The 22028-nt window shown below is 35.0% G+C and overlaps 1 protein-coding gene and 2 long non-coding RNA genes across 3 annotated transcripts; 1 reads left to right on the forward strand and 2 right to left on the reverse strand.

The window, feature by feature from the left end:
• The first annotated feature begins 2970 nt into the window (after positions 1-2970).
• Positions 2971-8008, forward strand: LOC117103290. Its single transcript, XR_004444562.1, has 3 exons — positions 2971-3049; positions 3447-3513; positions 3902-8008. It is a non-coding gene; the product is annotated as an uncharacterized LOC117103290 (long non-coding RNA).
• Positions 8009-14027: 6019 nt separating this feature from the next.
• Positions 14028-14738, reverse strand: LOC117103291. Its single transcript, XM_033243840.1, has one exon. The coding sequence runs from the start codon at positions 14736-14738 to the stop codon at positions 14028-14030; it is 711 nt and encodes a 236-aa protein (XP_033099731.1).
• Positions 14739-17413: 2675 nt separating this feature from the next.
• On the reverse strand, positions 17414-21987 carry LOC117103293. The gene is made up of 3 exons (XR_004444563.1): positions 21479-21987; positions 20711-21000; positions 17414-18824 (listed from the first exon to the last, which is right to left on the reverse strand). It is a non-coding gene; the product is annotated as an uncharacterized LOC117103293 (long non-coding RNA).
• Positions 21988-22028: the final 41 nt, after the last annotated feature.

Genomic DNA, 22028 nt, shown 5'->3' on the forward strand with positions numbered 1-22028 from the left:
ATATATATATATATATATATATATATAGTGGTTTCTAGGTATATCCAATATGATAAAATCATATATAAATATATATTCATATTTATGAACTGCGCAGGGGTATTAAAGATTTCAAGTGAATGATAATGTGCGTATTATTCGTTTATTTCTTCGTGTTTCCTTTAATTCTCTTGGTATGTTTTATCCTAACTCTGGAAGCTGCAAGAAAAATAAATATATTTATTGTATAAAATGATCAGTTTAAATATTGAATGATTATTTTTTTAACTAAATTATGAAATAGATTTCAGATGGTAACAATATTCAATTCAATTAAAATCAAAGATACGTTTTATTGACCATTTATTAAAGTATAGTATATGAAAACGCAACAAAAAGAATAGCATGAAGCACATACTAAATTCCATTGTTTCAATTACAAGATCATGTTGCAATCATGAATACATCACCGTAAATGGAAGAAAGAGAATATAGCAGAAATATATTTTGTTAGTGGAAAGATAGCAAAACAATAATAATTACTTAGGCCTATGATAAACCGATTCACGAACTAAAATATATAGGGCCTAGGCATATTAAATTTTTCGTTTTCGCAACTCCTTCGGCGCTCCATATATTTGTTCGAAATAAACCGCGACCGAAACGAAGCGCGACCGAAATGATCGGCTACCGCCTAGGCTAGGCCTAGGATGCCTCTTTAAAAAGTGTTCTAGACCTAGATAGGGTAATTAGATCTAGTTGTTTTAGTTTTACAGTAAGTGGGCCACCAAATGACATCCATCAAATTAATTCGAACAAGTTACCTGCAAATTATTCAGAATTTTTAGCATCAGTCACACCTGACAGCCTGAAAGAAGCGGCAAGATCCGTGTTGTACAATCGGCGCGCGTTCAATCGTGGTGTGATGATCCCATCGAAAGTTTTTGATGACGTCGCAGCAATTTGCATACATACGCGCATGCGCATTAATCTACAAATACCGGCAATAAACGTTGTATATAAAAATTATTCTAAACATGCTGTTTATGTTTATCAACATTATACATATTTTTTACCAATAAACAATTTTCAAATGAAAAACAAAATACAATAATCATCATTTTCGGTTTTTGAATGATTGAGGTACACGTACCCATAACATAACTCAAAGTGGAGTCATCTCTCGCCCGCTTACATATAATAAATTACAATAGACTTATGAAAGCTAATTGCTTTTGCTGAAAATACATTTAAATTACTTAATTTATTAATATTAAATGGAAATTATTATATTATTATTTATATTCATATTTTGAACACACTCCATATTGCAACTAAACACTCGTAACAAAGAGCCAATAAACACACCGTTTAATTTTTTTAACACGCAACCAGGTCACAACTAAACATACTGTTTTATTTTTGTTAAATAAATAAACACCTAAACACTTTTATAAACACATAAAGCCTAAACACCTAAACATTTTTTTTACAGTGTATTATTTGAACATACGATAACTGCCGTATTTTAAAGCAGTCTTTATTTCTCTTGTTGCTTTTTATTTTGGCTGTAATCTAAACTATTTTTTTTGTAGAGTGGTTAATGGTAAATTGTTTTTACTCTCTCGATTATGAGTAGTAGGCCTACTACATTTGATTTAGATGTTTTTCATTTTCAATTAACGAAATTTTACGACCATTATGATCAGTATATTGGTGTTTTCTGTAGAAAATTATTTGAAGTCTATTATTAAAACGAATAACAATACAGTTGAAAGGTACAAATCAACCAGAAAGAATGTATAACTAAATTGAAAGATCCCAAAATAAACGTTGGTTTTGCAGAAATAATGTACAGGATCTACCTAACTGTGTGTTTTGTGTGTTTTTTCCCCATTCAATGAGGCAATGTAGCTATTTTGTAAAACCATTTAAAGAAAGACCATTGGTTAAAACTTGGTTTTTAATGGGTGTGCATCGCCGTTAGCGTATGTATATTTTTGTTCAACGGTTGCTTCTTTTATCTGTAAACATTTAATAACAGTGCCTGTACCTTGACATATCTTAAAGTCTCCGACCAATAGCATTAACATATTGCTCATGAAATGTAGTTAAAAACAAGCTTGACCCTATGCTGTTCGCACAGCAGAGCGCATCGTCTATCGTACATTGTATTATAACGTGAAAAGGCTATTGAATGTTCTATTGTTTTAGATACCTGTTTACCGTTACAACTGTGTCTCTTAACATTATGCTGAAATATTTTTTTTTTCAAAAGAAATATATGTGGTTGATATGATAGAATTGTACATAAAGCAAAGGTGTTGATTCGTGATGCCTGATTGACACGCGTCGTCTTATCGTTACAATAGCTACACGTCGTAATTTACCGATGGTAGATGGTACATTTTTAGTATTTCCTTATATTTCATTTAGTTTAGCTCTTCTATGACCATTTTGACTTGACTAAGCATGAAAAACAAGTATATCTGTTCTAGATGGTGTATCAAGCCCAATTTTGAATATCAGCAATAATTGTGTTTAATACTACGTTTTATTTTTTTTATATGTTTTATTTTTTAATATTATAAGTTTAAGCAATTTTGTACAAATAACGTAGCCTAGATTATCTGTTATCCTCTGTTTGTGTAATTTGCTACTGATAGGTCTTGTAAAATAAGTCATGAAAAGAATGACTTTTAAAGAATACAGTAACCAGCCTTGGTCCGATATTGATCAAATGTGAATTGTGACGTAGGGCAGCTGATGACGTTACATTCTGATAATCGATAGTATATCAGTTGGACCAGTTCAGATTTGTTAAAATTGAGGGTCACGTGACTCAGCGCAATTTAAAAATTGGTAATACATTTTTCTTCCTTGTAATTGGTCATTCTCATTTTGTTTTAACTTTGTTGAAGAATAATCAAATCTTATTGGTCAATGGCCATATATATTATACTAGGACAGTGTATAAGTATTGATGAAAATTCTCATCAGCCCATAGGCCAACACTAGCTTACAACTGTTCAGTAACAACAACAACTACCGTGTTTCTAACACATACAAGGTAGGATTAAACATTGATAATCTATTTTAACAGGTGTTACAAAAAAGCAACCTACCAAATATGATAACATGTTAGAAGTATTCTCATTATGATTTTTAATTGTCTTAATTATAAGCTTCAACAGAATTCTCTCTATTTGTGATCCGTTTAATAGATTAAGAATTTAATGGTTTGTATGAAATACATTTAGAATTTTTTGTTACGTATGTGATAATGATGACAGTTAATTAGTATTTTATAATAAAATAAATTATGGGTATGCCTTTCTAAACCTTCAGATATTCTAGACCTCGGTGCAGGTACTGTATGCAATTTAACAAAATGTGACCTATCAGCTGTGGCAGAAATTTGCTGAATATCGATAGGTTTTGTGATTTCTTGTTATATTATGTTTTAGATACTGTTATTCAATCCTTTAATTCATTGATTTCAATCAATTTGAAAACGAAAAAGACAACATGAAGGTAAGTTACAAAAGTGCGTAATATATTTGTTAGCGTTATTTTTTATTTATTTTTATTTTAAGTGATTCTGTATTCTCCAATTCTGTGTAACAAAGCTACCGCATAAACCTAAATTCGAAGGCGTTAAAAAACAGATAAAGTGATACTTAGAATAATCATAGTAATGTAATGCATGGATTTGCAGAATATTTTCTTTTTTAATTCACAATCTTCGATTAGTACTCAAACAGCTTCGATAATGGTTTTCGATAGACCCAATTTTGTATTGTAATAAGTGACTGATAGGCAAATATTGATTTATTGAAAGTTCATGCAGGCCTATACCCCCTTCCAAATTAAGTAAATAACATTCTTCTATCAGAATTATCTCACATATTTTGTTTTACAGCCAACGTTTACTTGCAACGTATGTAACAAAATTTTCCAAACTCCTTCAACTACAATCGACACCTTTCCCGTCATACTGATGTCAACCAGCACCAATGCAATAAGTGCGGTAAAGTATTTGCAAGGCATGACAATTTTGTTCGACACTTTAACAACAAGCATGGTAGTGAGAATAATGCGCAAAGTGGATATGGTACAGATGAAAGAGATGAACCTTCTACTAAGCGACAGCAGTTATCTAACAATGGTCGTGACTTTTATCAAGTCACAGATATGACGGAAGTTGATATGAAGAAATTCAAGACAAAAGCAATCCAGTACACCGTTAAATTCAACGACGATTTAGATATTCATGATTCAACTACCCTCCTAAGTACGCTGCATAAAGTTTTTCAGAGTCTCATCAACAACTTGACGGATGGGGCTCATCCTGACGATCTGATTCGTATGGAGTAGAGTGTCCGGAATTGGATTATCCAATACAACTTCCAATAATAAAAAAACGACATTTGACAGCCGACCTATTCCTTGCTCAGGTAGAACGAGTACTACAGTCGTACGAAAATTCAGCATCGATGGTTCACTAGAAATACATATTACGCACGTGAAAATGCCCAGAGGAGGAAAGGCCAGAAAAAAGAGATACGTCGACCTGGAGCGATTCTTAAAAGAAAAACAATGCATTCTTCGAATCCAAAATAAAGACGAATTGTGTTGCGCCCGTCCTATAGTTACCGCAAAAGCTAAAATTGAAAAACCCAAAAAATGGGAGGCCATTCGCAAGGGCTGCAAGATACAACAGCAACTTGCTATGGATTTACACCATGTAGCGGGAGTACCTATAGCTAAATGTGGAATCAATGAGATTAAAACATTTCAACAAATATTGCCAACATTTCAAATAATCGTCGCTTCATTAGATTATGGAAATGCAGTTATATAACGAGGGCCGCCTGCAAAACAAAAAATCTACTTGTATCACCACAATAATTATTATGACATTATAACCAGTATGCCCGCTTTTCTCAACAGAAGCTAATTTTGTATCGAATGCATGAAAGGATACAACAATAAGTTAGAACATCGGTGTCAAAACACGTGTAAACTCTGCTTCCAAGGTAACTGTATTGAAGAAATTTGGGAATATTGTGATGACTGTAATAGATCATTTAAAAGTGGAAACTGTTATAAAAATCACCTTAAAAAACCTTCGACATCTTATGGGTTCGTATGCGATTTATATTATAGGTGTAGAGACTGCGATCAATTCGTTAGCAAAAGACGGCACAAAGGAAAGCCACATCAATGTGGCGAAAAATTCTGCGCGATCTGCAAAACATGATCACCTTTGTTATATGCAACCAGTAATTAATGAAACAAAGAATGATATAAGTGACGAAATGATGACGGGAGAAGTAATGTAGTTAGCACAAGCTACATTTTCTTTGACTTTGAATGTATTCAAGAAACTGGCATCCACCAGCCGAACCTTTGTATTGCCCAAAAAGTGTGTAAAGCATGCATCAACATCGACTGGGGTGAATCATGTGTAGAGTGTGGTGAACGCGAAAAACAATTCTATAGACCCACCACTCGTGAAGATTTTTGCAAATGGCTTTTTAATGAAGAAAACGCCGGTGCTATTATCATTTGTCATAACTTCAAAGGTTACGACTCATACTTTGTTCTCCGATACCTTTACGACAATGCAATTCTACCAGAAGTGATCTACAATGGAGCTAAAGTCATGAGTATTAATGTAGCATTTACAGACATGAAATTCATAGACTCGTTCAACTTTCTTCCTATGGCTTTGTCTAAACTTCCAGGGGCATTTGGCCTTAATGAGTTAGCAAAAGGATATTTTCCGCATCTTTTCAATACAAAAGCTAATCAAGAGGCTGTCCTTTCCCATTTGCCAGATATGCATTATTACAACCCGGGATGTCCACTACGGAGAGAAAGAAATTTGTTGAGTGGTACGATGCACACAATAACGATGTGTTCAACTGTAAATCGGAACTTTTAAAGTATTGCCGATCGGATGTTGATATACTTCGTAGATGTTGCTTGAAATTTAGATCTCTATTTATAGAAATGACCGAGGATGAATGTAGTCCTGGAATAGACCCCTTTCAAAACTGTATTACGATTGCGTCGGCGTGCAACTTAGTGTACCGCACCAAATACTTACCACAGGACACTATTGGAATCATTCATCCCTTGGGGTACGCTTCGAATGATAAGACAATCTATCAAAGCTCTTCAATGGCTGAAGTGGATGTCTCATAAAAATGGACAATATATTCAACATGCTGCCAATCAGGGTGAAAAATGTATTGGTAAATACAAAGCCGATGGATATATCAAAGCAAACGAAGAGGAAATAGTACTTAAGTTTCACGGCTGTCTGCCCCATGGGCACACGTGTATGGAGCGTGAAACAAAACAACCCCTAAACGGTTTCATTATGGAAGACTATAGATAAACGACGGTATATCACAGACCTAGGGTATAAGTATATCGAGCAGTGGGAATGCGAATTTGACAAAGAGATCAAACAAAACAATGAGATGGCCGATTTCATAAAAACATTGACTATTCCATCAGCACTTGTCCCTCGTGATGCTTTCTTTGGTGGTAGTACAAATGCTGCTAAACTGTACTATTTGGTTCAGCCCAACGAAACGATCAAGTATGTTGATTTCACAAGTTTATACCCCTTCGTTAACAAGGTTGGAATATATCCAATAGGACATCCTATAATAATAACAGAGAATTTTAAAGATATTACCGAGTATGAAGGTCTTATCAAATGTAAAGTACTTCCTCCTAGAGGGCTTTACCACCCAGTTTTACCGTACAGAGCATCTGGTCGTTTAATGTTTGGCATTTTGAAAACACATCGGTATACGACCCTGTGACTAAGGATGGTGGACTCTTCACAGCTTACGTTAATGCTTTCCTCAAGTTAAAACAAGAAGCCAGCGATTGGTGTAAGACCAAAGAACAACGAGATACATATGTACAGTTGTACTTTGAAAAAGAAGGAATTAGGCTAAATCCCATAATATAAAAAAGAACCATGGTTTACGTGCTTTGGCCAAGCTCATGTTAAATTCATTTTTGGGCAACGCCCAAACATGACTAAAACCAGGTATATCGACGACCCAGAGGACTATTTCGAAATGATGTCTCGCGATGACACTGAGGTGCATTATGTAAACTTTGTAAATGACCAGATGGTAGAAGTACAATGGCAACAAACTAAAGACTTTTTATAACCGTCTGGTCGTACAAACGTAATCATAGCGCCCTATATATCTGCACAAGCGCGCCTTAAATTATACGAACTCTTAGAACAGCTTGACAGGCGTGTATTGTACTACGATACCGACAGTGTGATATACGTAAGTCGGGAAGGACAATGGGAACCGCACATCGGGGATTACTTGGCAGAACTTACGAATGAATTGGAATCAGACAACCACATCGTCACATTTGTGTCTGGGGGACCAAAAAATTACTCATACAAATTAGCAAAGTCAGATAGGAATGGAAATTTAACTCATTGTAAAGTTCGGGGAATTAGACTGAATTATCGTAACGACTGTTTAGTCAACTTTAGAAGCATGTTAAAAATGGTTCAGGGTGAAGGTCCAAAGAAAATACAAGTCACAGACCCCTACAAGATTGTAAGGGAAAAGAAGAATATGAATATCGAAACACGAGAAGAGAAAAAATGTACCAAGTTGTATACACAAAACGGGTACCTATAGGCAATTATGACACCTTACGGTTATTAGTTTCTAATTAACAGTTTACTAAGTCATATCGGTACTTTTTGATGTAGGTATGATTAATAGTTATGTTTGTATTCTGATGACAAACGTTTTATCTTTCATAGTGGATATTTTGTATATTATAATTTTTAATTAGTAGTAGGCCTACTAGTACAATTGCAAGGAATATTTGCTCAATGTATAAAGAATCGTTTGTACCGTTCTGCTATATTCATGCAAATTCAGAAAGGTTATTGTAGACAATTGCGCCGCTGTCGAATTCAACATCTTACAAACCTGCATCACTTTATATTTTGTAAATATTGTACTGCTATTTTTTTCATTTACAAGCTGTAAAAGATTGTTTGTTGGATAAAAATAAAAAGACTGTTATCAGTCACAAACGTGTGTATTTTGTATTTTTACTAATACAGTTGTAACATTATTATTTAATAAAACATAACTTACTACTGCACTATCAATACTTTAACCAACTATATATATATATTTTTTCTTTTTAATGTAAAAATATATTTTTACACTATGTAAGATGTGGTTTGAGTGATACGTTTACTTTCTATTGTCATATTGTTCGGTAATCGTTACGTTATTTAAACAAAATTTCTTATACTTATAATATTTTTTTAAAAAAAGAAATAAAACAAATAATAAAACGTAGTAGTATTAAACACAATTATTGCTGATATTCAAAATTGGGTGGGTTGATATCAATAACAAGAGGCTTGATACACCATCTAGAACAGATATACTTGTTTTTCATTCTTAGTCAAGCCAAAATGGTCATAGAAGAGCTAAACTAAATGAAATATAAGGAAATGCTAAAAATGTACCATCTACCATCGGTAAATTACGACGTGTAGCTATTGTAACGATAAGACGACGCGTGTCCCATACAAAAAAATTCTATAGAATTTTATAGACCTTCTATAGAGACTAATCAATTTCTACAGAAATTAGTATTTTCTATAAAATTGTTTTATAGAGGAACTAGGTTCTATAGAATTCTATAACATACTATATATGGTTTGAATGATACGTTTACTTTCTATGGTAATATTGTTTGGTAATCAACAATAGTTTAACATTACGTCATTTAAACAAAATTGCTTATACTTATAATTAAAAAAATAAAGAAATAAAACAAATAAAAAAAAAACAAGTAGCTTGAAACACTATTTCTTGCTGATATTCAAAATTGGCTGGGTTGATATAATTAAAAAAATAAAGAAATAAAACAAATAAAAAAAACAAGTAGTTTGAAACACTATTTCTTGCTGATATTCAAAATTGGCTGGGTTGATATCAATAACAACAGGCTTGTTACACCATCTAGATACATATGTTTATTTTTTAATGCTTGGTCCAACAATAATTACCTAAACTAAATAAATTATATAAGAAATGCTAAAAACGTACAATCTGCTATCAGGTAAATTACGACGTGTTGCTAATGTAACGTATAAGACGACGCGTATAAGGCATCACGAATCAACACCTTTGTTTTATGTACGACTCTATCATATCAGCCATTCTTTTGAAAATCAAACGGACTACTATATTTCAGCATTATGTTAAGAGACACAGTTGTAACGGTAAACAGGTATCTAAAACAATAGAACATTCAATAGCCTTTTCACGTTATAATACAATGTACGATGGACGATGCGCTCTGCTGTGCAAACAGCATAGGGTCAAGCTTGTTTTTAACTACATTTCATGAGCAATATGTTAATGCTATTGGTTGGAAACTTTAAGATATGTCAATTTAGGTACAGGCACAGTTATTAAATGTTTACAGATAAAAGAAGCAACCTTGAACAAAAATATACATACGCTAACGGCGATGCACACCCATTAAAAACCAAGTTTTAACCAATGGTCTTTCCTAAATGGTTTTACAAAATAGCTACATTGCCTCATTGAATGGGCAAAAAACACACAAAACAAACAATTAGGTAGATCCTGTACAATATTTCTGCAAAACCAACGTTTATGTTGGGATCTTTCGATTTAGTTATACATTCTTTCTGGTTGATTTGTATCTTTCAACTGTATTGTTATTCGTTTTAATAATTGACTTCAAATACTTTTCTGTAGGAAACACCAATATACTGGTCATAATGGCCATACAATTTCGTTAATTGAAAATGAAAAACATCCAAATCAAAGGTCCTCCAAATTGTTACAACTACTACTCATAAATGAGAGACAAAGTAAACAAAAAAAAAATACCATTAATCATCATCAAAAAGAAAGTACGTACAACAAAAATAAAAAGCAACAAGAGAAATGAAAACTGCTTTAAAATACGGCAGTTATCGTATGTTCAAATAATACGAGTTGTCATCATGTAGCAAAAATAAACCAATTATAGGCCTATATATAAATAAAACTATAAAAAAAAAACAGAAAGAAAAAACAACAGAAAAATTATTCATAAATAGTTTAACTGAAAACAAAAACAAAGCAGATACATAATTATATTTAAAAATAGTTTAGAAAATTAGTAGTGTTTGATTTACTAACACCTAATCCTCACGTAATATGCAAAATTAAAAAAAAATCAAAATTATGAAAGCTAAGAAAAAATTTACCACTAACTGTTATTTACATAAGCAACATTATCTCATACAGTAATTCCTATATAGGATATCTAAAATATTAGAGGGTCTGAAAAGAAAAACATAGAATGTAAAAAGTGCCACTGAAAGAGCTGATGTGGATCAGATAACGCAACCTGAATTCAGGAACATGATGTCACAACGCAGATTTGTTTACCTCATTAATTTCTGGCAGGTTTGCAGTAAGGACATACAAATCCTTAAATTACCTAATGAAGCCGACATTTTTCAGATTCCAAATTTGGCACATCTTTTTATTAGGTAATGATGATCCTAAAACGTCATATTCCAGCTATATTTCACAAGTCCTTTAATTATTATTGGTTAGCCTGGGACCTAGGCAGACAGGCCATCTTTACCGTCGAAAGTCCTGAGATTCGACGATGACGTCCGTGCACGTTTACAAACGCCATTGATTAGAATGAAAATAGACGCCCTGAATTGCGCTGAATTTCTTTTTTTATGAAAAATAGAATTTATCGAACATTTATCTATATAAAAACAAGATTAATATTGTAGAAATTGTATTTTTAAAGATGCATATAATTTATATTTCATTTGGTAGACAATAAATATTCAGTAAAATATACTAAAAACGATTATTAATTCTAAAATGTGCATCTCAGCTATTATTAATCAGTACCATGTATTATGTTATAAAGTCTTAAAATTATTATAATTTCGAATTAGGCCTAGTATATAACAAATAATTGTAATTAAAATGTAGGTTCTCATGTCAGATGACGTATTGAATATGATGCTATATTTTGGGCTCTGACTTAATTTAACGATGGCCCTGTCAGTAGTCATGACAATATTTGTGCTTTTTTAGCCATGTAGTAAATAGTACTATTATTTTCAGTGTACAAAATAAGAAGTTAAGAAGAAGTAGTAGAAGAAGAAGAATAGGAAGAGGTAGAAGAAGAATAGCTTTTTTTTTAGTTTTATAATAATAACTCTGTTGAGTATTGATTATGCGATGAGGTTTTTTTTTTTTATATCTTTCGGTGTGATTTAAACATGCCAATTCTCAGAAAAAGGTTTCTAATTTTATTATATTACCACATTTTATTACATAGATCTTTTTCAAAACGTAACTGCTTTTACAACATTATATAGACCCATTAAACACAAAAAAAATGCTCTGGCTTCGGGGCTTCGCCCCCGACCCCACCGTGGCCCTTACGCAGGCCCCTGAACCCCACGCCCAGAGTGTGCTGATCCTTATTATACACAATAAATAAGTGATCGTGACACACAAGTTAACATTCAACAGTTCGTTTTATTCAATACTGTCTGTACGCCATGTTATGTGTATGTGTGTATCGTTACTACGTTATTGTACTATAGGTGGCGCTATGAATGTATAACCAAGTGTCACTTCACCTTCCCCCTTCAGAGGGTGTGGAAGTGTTCCTTTTAAAGATTAAATGTAGTGTACCATGTAGTCTACAATTTAACAGTATTTCTTATTATAATTACATTACAGTTCTGGTATTCACTATTAAGTCTAAGTGCTGTATGATTCGTTAAAGTACTTTGGGTTTAGTTTAGATTGACGCTCAGTTCTACGAAGAGTTTTGGTACTGCCTGAACTGGTTTTCTTGTAATTGTTTTTGCATTGACTTGATACGTCTGCTCATCTTCCTCCTCGTCGCTTTCTATTGGTGTGGGAGTAGTGCACATGGTCTAACCAGGGAAATTTTCCCATTATTTAGAGGCTCTCGACCAATCAGAAGCCTGCATTCGGTACCGCGTGACCCTCATTTGCATAAATTGAGGAGCAGGACTTCCATTTTAGAGCGGGGGTGTGTTAACCCTATTCCATTTTTAGAGCGGGGTGTTTTGAATTGGACTATTCCATTTTTAGAGCAAGGGTGTTTAACCCTAAACCTATTCCATTTTACGAGGAGGGGGCTTTAACTAAATCAATTCTATTTTTGGAGCAGGTGGGGGGTTAACCCTAACCTTATTCCATTTTACAGGTGTTAACCCTAAACCTATTTCATTTTTTAAAACCAAAAGTGGTTAAACCTAACCTATTCTATTAATGAGCAGGGGTGCTTAATCCTAACTCTACAGTATTCCATTTATGAGTAGGGTGTTTCCTAACCTATTCTATTAATGAGCAGAGTGCTTAACCCTAACCCTACTGCATTTCATTTATAAGTAGGGGTATTTTTAAAACAGCAGGGGGCCTTAACCCTAACCTATTCCATTTAGGAGCATGGATTCTTAACCCTAACCCTATTTCATTTTTAGAAACCCTATTCTATTTTACAGAGTGTTTAGCTTAACCATAGTCATATTTTGAGCAAGGAGGTTAACCCTAACCCTATTCCATTTTCAGGCTGTTTAACCGTAACCCTATTCCATTTTTAGATCAATTACCTTAACCATATGTCATTTTTAGAGCAGTGGTTAACCCTAATCCTATTCAATTTTACAGGGAGTTTTCAGTGCCCATCTTTCCCTTCTATTATATATATATATTTTTTCTTTTTAGACCATCTGTCCTTTTAGTTTCTTAAACTATTTTGAAATTATAGGAATTTCACAGCATCACTGATTCCAAAATTAAGTTATATAGAGCTGTATGATGGTTATTATTCTGCTTTTTAGTTCGTTATGGACCATTTGATTTTTTCTGTATATTGAGATTGTTTGGTTTAACTCCAATTAAACATGACAACAACCTAATTTAAAATACACTAACATATTCTAACCCTAAGTTTGATTCTGCTCTATCCTATAATGTAATTATAGTTCTTCGTTCTGAATAAAATCGATCAACTGCAATAGTTCTACACAAGTCCTTGATATTTTTTAACAAAAGAGGAAGACCAGCTATTCAGTTCCTTTTGTCGTTATTGTTTTATAGAAAATTCAAATAGTGACATCATGTTCAACGTGTCTGTACATGTAAGAATGGATTTTTCAGTGCCCAACTTTCCCTTCTATTCTATATCTTTTTAGACCACCTGTCATTTCAGGTTTGTTAACCTATATTGGAATTACAGGAATAATACGTAAATAAAGGTTGTCACAGCATCACTGTCTCGAACTTAGATAAACAGAAATTTATGCTAGTTCTTATTCTGATTTGGTTGTGGACCATTTCATTATTTCTGTATACTGGGATTATTTGTTTTAACACATTTAAACGTGACTACAACCAAATTTAAAATACCTAACAAATGTCATAACCCTAACTTTGATTTTGCTTAACTATAATGTAAGTAGGCCTGTTCTGAATAAAATCGATCAACTACAATGGATCTAGACATATTCATTATATCCTTTATTCATCTTTAAAATATAAAGTGATACAGGGATAAAATATAAAACGATATACAATTCCAAAAATAAATAAATAAGGCTCTAGGTTACAGTTTAAAAGACATTAAACTATACAAGAGAGAAAAGCAAAAATTTAAAATTAAAAAAAAAAAACAAAAAAAAAAACAAGCTGTCAACAACTAAACCCAGGCCCAGAGTTAAAAATTCAGTAAAAAGGATCGACAGGTGTCAGTCACCTTATCTCCCAGGCAGGGCTGTATTTGGAATTCCAGATAATATAACTGGATATAAGGGCCGATTCACTGAGCTTTCTGAGTACCATCCTGTTTTTGGTTTTGCTGATTTTAAGAAAGCTTTTAAGGCGCTGGGTATTTTCATTAGTAATGAGCCCCCTTGACCCAACCTAGACGCAAAATTGTTTGCTAGAGTAACCTTTTGATTGAAGATCATATTTGTCGGATTTATAAATGTGAGCTTTACCAATATTGGGTTCAAAAGGGACGCTTAACTCAAAGATATCAATATTTTTGTCAGATCTATTGACCAAAACTATATCTGGCTTAAGATTAGTACAAAGTATTTCAGGAGGAATAGTTACTCCAGCAATAGAAAGACCCTTGACATCAGCAAAGACCTCCCCCTCCGGCCGAAATTCACGGATGAATGCCAACAAGTGGTGGATGATCGAAGTGTGACGCCATGTAAATATACCCTGGTCCAGATACACTTTGCATGAGTTAAGGACGTGATTCAAAGTCTCTCTATTACCACAATGTTTACAGACATCAGTAGTACGTTTACCCCAAGTTTTAAGGTTGCTCATTGTAGGCAAGAAATCGATTGAGGCTCGAACCGCGAAGCTGAGGACTTTCTGTGGCATATCATAGATGATCGATCTCCATGTTAGGTCACATGATTCAAGCTCAATTAATTTAAGTACTTCACCCTGCTTAACAAGGGGTTTGATATAGTCAGACCATAATTTCTTACGATCTGCAAGAACTGCGTTTTTAATGTCTGCTTTGATTTGAGACCACTGCTTAGGAGAGTCCTCAGCTTCAGGGTTCGCGGATGATAAGTACGATTCCCATTGCCTTGATCCATTTCTTACCATCTTCCGAACCCACGTCAGCTTTCAGCATACATCGAGCGTAGGCAAGACTATGAGACTCCAAGTAAATATCGGAGATCCGAGGGATGGCAAGGCCATCGGGACTGTGGATGAACGCAGGGGTTGCCCCAGTAATAGAAATTCCTAGAACAGTTTTCAATGCATTAGTGTTAATGTGGTCGAGTTGCTGAAGCTGACTGTCGGATAACTCATGGACTGTAAGAAGGTATCTTAATGAAGGCAGAGCATATTGTACATAAACCTTAAGTTTATATTCGTTCCTAACGAATGACAGATTGATATTGTTAATAATTCTGATTAGTTTATCTCTAATAAAATCGAGAGTATCTTTAGTTTTCCCACTAAAATATATCAGACCTCCAAGAAATTTCTCAGGGGCATCTTTTAGGGTTTTTAATTCAGTGTCTCCAACAGAAAAAACACATTCATCGGGTTTACCGCTTCTAATTGAAAGGCTTTTGCACTTCACTGGTTTAAGCTTAAGACCCATAGATTGGGTTATATTATAAATTTTATTCATCAGTGATTGATGTCTTCTCTTGTCACCAGTGAGCAAGCAGAAGTCGTCTGCAAATGGCAGAGTAATATACCTATGACCACATAAATTATAACCATGTGTGCTTTTATATGATTTTAGCAAATCAGTTATTGGGTTAAACACTATAATGAAAATGATGGGGGAGAGGGGATCACCCTGGAAAACTCCTTTCTTAAAGGCAAATGGGTTAGATTCTCAGCCTGGTCCTCTAACAATGCCTTCAAGCCCTGGAGTATAAGTTCTCAATATAAGTACAAATCTCCTTGGGAATTCGATTTCTTTTTAAGGAATAATGAATAAGGTTATGCTCAATAGACCCAAATGCGTCCGCAAGATCAAAGTAGGTAGCATGTAATGTCCGTTTATTTTTCCTAGCATCAGAAAGAAGTTCGCTCATCACGAATGAATGCTCAATACAGCCGTTTATCCCTTTCATGAATGCCTTCTGCGTGCTATTATCTATCAAGTTGTTGTTGGTCAAATATTCAGAGATGTGGTTTGCAATAATTTGGTGGTACAGCTTCCCAACACGACGTAAGCGCTATCATTCTAAAATTTAAGGGCATGCTTTGATGGTTGTCCTTATGGATTAGAGAAACAAGACTTTTGGACTAACTCGCGGGTGGGTTACCACTTTGTAATAGCTTCGTAAACAATGTAGCGAGAAAATGATGCGTTGCAGGCAACTTTTTTAGGATACCATAGCCAATGCCATCTGGGCCAGGGCTAGATCTAGAGTCTTTCTGGTTCAATAGCAACCTGATGTCCCGTGGCCTAATTGGGTTCAGGTTCAGTAGGGAGGTTTGGATACCATTTAAGATCATCAAAATTAACATCATTCGCGACACTGTATTTCTGTGGGTAGAATTTATTTGCTATATTGGGTCCAAATGTAGGAACATTTCCACGACTACCGATATTGCCGTTGACACATTGTTTAGCAAATCGCCAAAAGTTCTTGTGATACAGTTTTTCATGGTGTCTTGATGCTTTCATTCTAGACATACTTTCAATAATCCGCTTAATATAATTGTGGACCTTTACAGCTTCGCGAAAGGCTTTTCTATCGGCGTCCGTTGCATTCTTGTCAAATGCCTTTTTGCGAAGCAAGTTCTTTCTATCTTTAGCTTTTTTCAAAGTACTACTTTCGTGTTAAATGTATGGTTTTCCTCCATTTTGTTTCTTGACAAATCCTTCGTTTAGTATTAAAAATTCCACAAGTCTATTAAAGCATTCACCAGCCTGGTCTGGAAGAATGGAATTTGTTGATAGGTCATGATGCAAAGGACCTAGGATATGCTTTAGACTGTTATTATATGCCGCCCAGTCTTCTTTTGATAAAATTGGAGCCTCGAATGAAATTCCAAAGCTGACATGCGAATCACACAATGGTTGGCCTTCCATGTGAATACACAGGTGGTGTTGATTCAGCTAGCGTTTCAGCCTAGCTTGCTTAACACAAAAAAACACGTAAAAAATTGGCAAGATTAATTACAAAAATATCCACAAAAAGAGAATGATCCACTATAAGAGAACAAACCACAAATCAACACAAGCAAGAAACAACAAGGGCTGGAATTGACTCTCATGCAACATTTGCAGCGGAACTAAAACGAGAGCGACCGACCAGCAGCCGTCTAACCATCCAAAAGTCTTTGTAAATTTGAGAACATCACGATCATCATCACGATCCAAAAATAGACCTAGGCTAGACTGTGCTAGACTAGAGAGTGAGGAAGAGAGGATATACCTACCTACCTTACCCGAAGAGAAAGGCCTAGGCCTAGCACTTTTCTTTTGTCATTCGTTTTCAATTAAGTATATATTAAAATAAATATTCTTGTTTTTCCTCTTTCTACTTAGTTTGTACTGATGTTCCGATGGGAGAAATTCCACAGGCTGACGCTTGCATTACTTATTCAAGTACTTGCGTGTGTAGAGAGTTACTCTCAATTGAGGGCAGTATTGATGGGAGGCAATGGGCGTTTAAAAATGTAAAATTCTTTTTCCTGATGCTTATACAAGATATATATCTGTCTCTTATACACATCTAGATGTGTATAAGAGACAGGGTCACAACTAGTGACATTTATTTAATTTCTTTTCAAAAGTCACACAATACTGTACATAAATTGTTTATTGGAGTACTGTCAGTACTATTTATATATATCTTGTTTTGTCAATTGCTGGATCTTGTCTTGTCGTCAGTTATTGCTGATGATAAGAAGAGGGCATATTATTCCATTTATTCCCAAAGCATTATTGTTTTTCATTATTTTTTAAAAATTTATATAAAGCATATATATACAATATAGTAAAAATTGTTTAGACCTATATGCTTTTGTGAGTAATGCAACAAGAGTGTCCATGCTTTAAAGAAATTGCCATTATTGACCAATATTTGGATGAAAGGGGGAAACACCACTTAACTATTTCTCCAAGCTTTAATAATTTCATGTAAATTTCTTTAGCAATTGTCTGAAAATTGTTTTTCCCCATTCATTCATTTATTTATTTAGCCAAAAGTTTACAGTTAACAAACAGGGAAATAACCCACGAAAACCAATAGCAGGTTTATTTCCATTGCTGTCCTGCATTAACATTACTGTATTAGATTGTACCGTCATGTTGCATACAGGCGATTCATATGTTGGATCTGGAACAACCGAAGAGAAATACCAGCATGTGCAGTTCTTACAATATGGAAGCCATTTCCTTCCGATACTTGCAATTCAATTCCTAATTTTAACATTACTGCATAACCTACATTAAACTTCTGTTTCATTTGAATCTTGACTTTCTTTCCCTAACCAGTGTAGCCTTATCAGTCCAAATAAAGTAATTTGTTATTTGTTCAGAAATGACGTCATGATTTTCTTTTGCATATTCAAGTGCATCCTTAAGCATTTTGATCTCATACCGACTCTCAAAGGAAGAGCATTAAATAATTCCTAAACATAACCTACAAAACAGAAAAGAAGTACACATCATTGAAAAAAAAATATATGTGGATCCCGTATCAATTATTTGAATTGTTTCCTTTATGATCAAATAAATATTTAGTTTTAATACAGTATTAATACAGTTCACATGAGAGTGCTGAGAGTATTCATTAATTTTTTTAAGTTAAGTAGTAGTTGGATAACCCCTAAGAAGAGGAACCAAATCAACACACACACACACCCACACACACAATTTAAATTGCTGGCTATATCATCTTCCTCGAAATAAAGACTACATTTCTGCATCCCAAAATAAACATCTATTCTAATGGTTTTAATGGTTCTCTGTTATGGTAAGCAACAAAACATACCTAATGCGGATTCTTCATTTACAGCTTTTAATACAGATTGTTTTTTCTACAATGTTAGGAAACGAACTGCCAATTTTGCTTCTCCTTATCTGGTTAATATGCCTGGTGTTGTTCCTTTTGGTTTACCATTATCTTCTATAACAATGTCAGTAACAACTCCCCTAACACTTTTCTCTTCATTTGCATCTGCATTTGGTAAGGTCTTCTAGTACAGTACCTAGCAAGTAAAAGAAATAATAAAAATCTAAATGCCAGACCAGCACAAACTATAGTTTAAATTAGGCTAGCATAAGACAGACTTTATCAAGTTAGTAAAAAGCATTTCTGTAACAACACGTTATATCGTCATTGCAGACTAAAATCCGCATGACCCTTAAAACTAAAAGAAAATGCATAAGTCCGTACTGAGCCCAAAAAATCCGCAATGAAAATATAACGTGTTAAACCCAGTCTTTAAATATCCGTAGTAAGTTAAATGCAAAATTTCTAAAGCACCTAATAATTTGTCTTGAGTGCAAACAATTATGGGTACAGGAAAATAATAATTGTGGATTCTAAATAACAGGCCTTTTTTTCTTAGTCTTTTCAATAATTTTTTCAGTCTGTCAAAATGAGTTGTCTACAGACAACCCAGGTAGCAAAGTTTGTGGGGCCCTTACGTGAAGTATCTGGGCCATGTGGGCAGGCCCATACCACACATAACCCTTATGGGGCCTGTATGGGCTACACCATATGGAATAGGTCCCGTAATTGTGATATATCGAGAAACAATATGTTTAGCATGTGGGTCAGGGCATTTGGCACCCATGAGAGAAAGAAAAGGGCAGTCCCTAGTAAATTTGTGTATTTTGGGGCCCACAAGGGGAAAATATGGGCATACACGTTTGGAAAGTTTATGGGTCAGCCCATGTGGGAAAAGTATCGGCAGTCACTAATGGCTACTATGTGGGCAATCACATTTGGGAACGTCATTTAAAAAGTGCGGGCATGCCCATATGGGTAAGCACATTTGGGGCCTACAAAAAAAAATAGGCAGACCCATAAGGGCTATTTCTGGGACAGTCCATGTGATGAAGGATGGGCAATCACATGTTGGCACTATAAGGGCCAAAACATTTGGGATACATATTTTCAAAATGTGGGCAGGCCCAAATGGTTTAGCATGTTTGGGGCCCTTGAGGGCAATAAATGGGAACATTCATAATGGCTCTTTGTGGGTCAGCCTTTGTGGGCAGATTATGGGAAATTATATATGGGATAAATATGGGCAAAAGCATGTGGGAAATATATTTTTAAAATATATGGGCATACCCATATAGGTTATCCTATTTGGGGTCCACAAGAAAAAAAAATGGATGAACCCATTTGGGCTATTCATGGGTCAGCTCATGTGGACAAAGTAAGGGGTTATAATATAGGCGATATGAGGGCCAACACATTTGGGATATATATTTTTTAAATATGGGGAGGCCCAGATAGTTTAACACATTTGGAGCCCTTGATGGCAAGAAAAGTAAACATTCGTAAAGGGTTCTTTGTGGGTCAACATGCATGGAAATATGTGGGAAATATATATATATTTTTTAATATGGGCGTATGCTCATAGGCTAGTATTAATCCCATTTGAGGCGCACAAGAGAAAAAAATGAGTGAGCCATGGGTTATTTCTGTGTCCAGTGGCGAAGGTGAAGTAAAGGGCTTGATGATCTGTTGATGGGCGCTAACTCGCAAAGGTGATTTTAAGATGATTTTTTAACTACTTTACCGTAATTCTTATGGGAGAAACCAGGAAGGGGGGGGGGGGCGCGAGTAAATTTTGGAGGGACGTATGCTCTCGGAAACCCCTACCCCCGCACCCAGATACGCCACTGTCTGTGTCAGCCCATATGTGGGCAAAGTATTGGATTATCACAGGCCTATGGGTACTATAAGGCATGAAACATTTGGGGATATATTTTTAAAATATCGGCAGTCCAGATGTTTTTGCACATTGGGGCCCATGAGGCTGAAAGGAGAGAAATAGGAAATACCTGTAGTGTAAAGTAAAGGACTATAAATTAGAGCATCATTTGGTAACTCAATTATAAGTACAAATTGTTTTACCTAATCATTTTCTTTAAAAAAGTAATTCAATGCCAAGCACTTCAAGAACAAGACACAGTTCACCAACATATGCTGTGCATGCATAGGTGTACAATATTTAGCCATGGTCCAAGGCTACTCAGCTCGAATTACTGAAATCGGATTGGGCTAGGTCACTTCAAGACCAAGAATGCTGGTGTTTGAATTTTTATCAGTTAATTGGTACAGTTACGGCTGTTGATGATAGGCGGTTTAAACATAGACTTGGAAGTATTTCAGCAGTATCAAAGGGTAACTGCAACTTGAGTATCCTGAAATAAAATCACCACTTATGTTAGTATCTAGGCCTAGAGATTTAATGCATTAACTTTCTGCAAATAATGATACAATTCTTTACACCACCCCCTCCATGGTCAACCCTAAACCCATTTTTTTTTAAATTAAAGGACATTAGTGAGGACACGGCCCAAATGCAATTTACCACTCTTGTTATGGCATGCTAGACTATGGGGAAATTAACTTACAGCTTGGCTAGGTCAACAAAAGGCCCAGGTTCTAGGCCTAGTCCTATATCCTCAATGGCCTAGGCCTAGAACAGAGTACCTCAGTTCTGTCTGTCTCTGTACAGCGGCTAGGCTAGTATTACCGGTACAGCCAGCCTAGGCCTTAGGCTAGGCCAGGCCTCTTCATTCAAGCTTTCATCTACCACTACTACTAGGCCTAGGAGGAGGCTAGCGTGTCTGCTAGAGTAGTAAACTAACTAAATAATAAAACAAAACCAACTCTTACCACTCAATAGTGAATACAGTATTGCTAAAATACTCCAAGAAGTATGTTTATAACTGCCTAACATCATGAAAGTCCAGAGAAAAATTCAAAATACTACCGCTTCCGTCGGCTCTACATGAAGTGACAATTCAAATCAGCTGATGAAGTGACCAATCAGATTTGTGCAATTCGACACTAACATTAATTGGTAGGTAGATGGGCTATCACAGTAAAGGCCGGTTCCCACTGTCAACTTGTCAAGCGAAAGCGTCGAGCGTCACGCGGTAAGCGAAGCGAATCGCGCAAAGTTCACAAGAGTTGACTTTCGGTAAAGAATGTCTCGCTTCCAATGATTCGCTTGCCTGTTCCCACTGCCGACCGCGCACAAAAAAATCGAAATGGCGGGTTGCAACAGAGAAGGTATTTTGTTATCGCATTGATAGACGGAGGAAAAGGGCTGTGAGACGAATCAGATAAAATCGTAAGGATTAACATTCCCAGAACTCTATAATGAATCAAAAGAGTGAATTTAAACATAGTTTTTTAAGTATATTTATTCAAGGCCTAGAGC

This window comes from Anneissia japonica, unplaced genomic scaffold (genome assembly GCF_011630105.1).
Source record: "Anneissia japonica isolate Jap-2015-1 unplaced genomic scaffold, ASM1163010v1 scaffold288079_len50985_cov202, whole genome shotgun sequence".
In the NCBI taxonomy this organism is placed as follows: Eukaryota; Metazoa; Echinodermata; class Crinoidea; order Comatulida; family Comatulidae; genus Anneissia; species Anneissia japonica.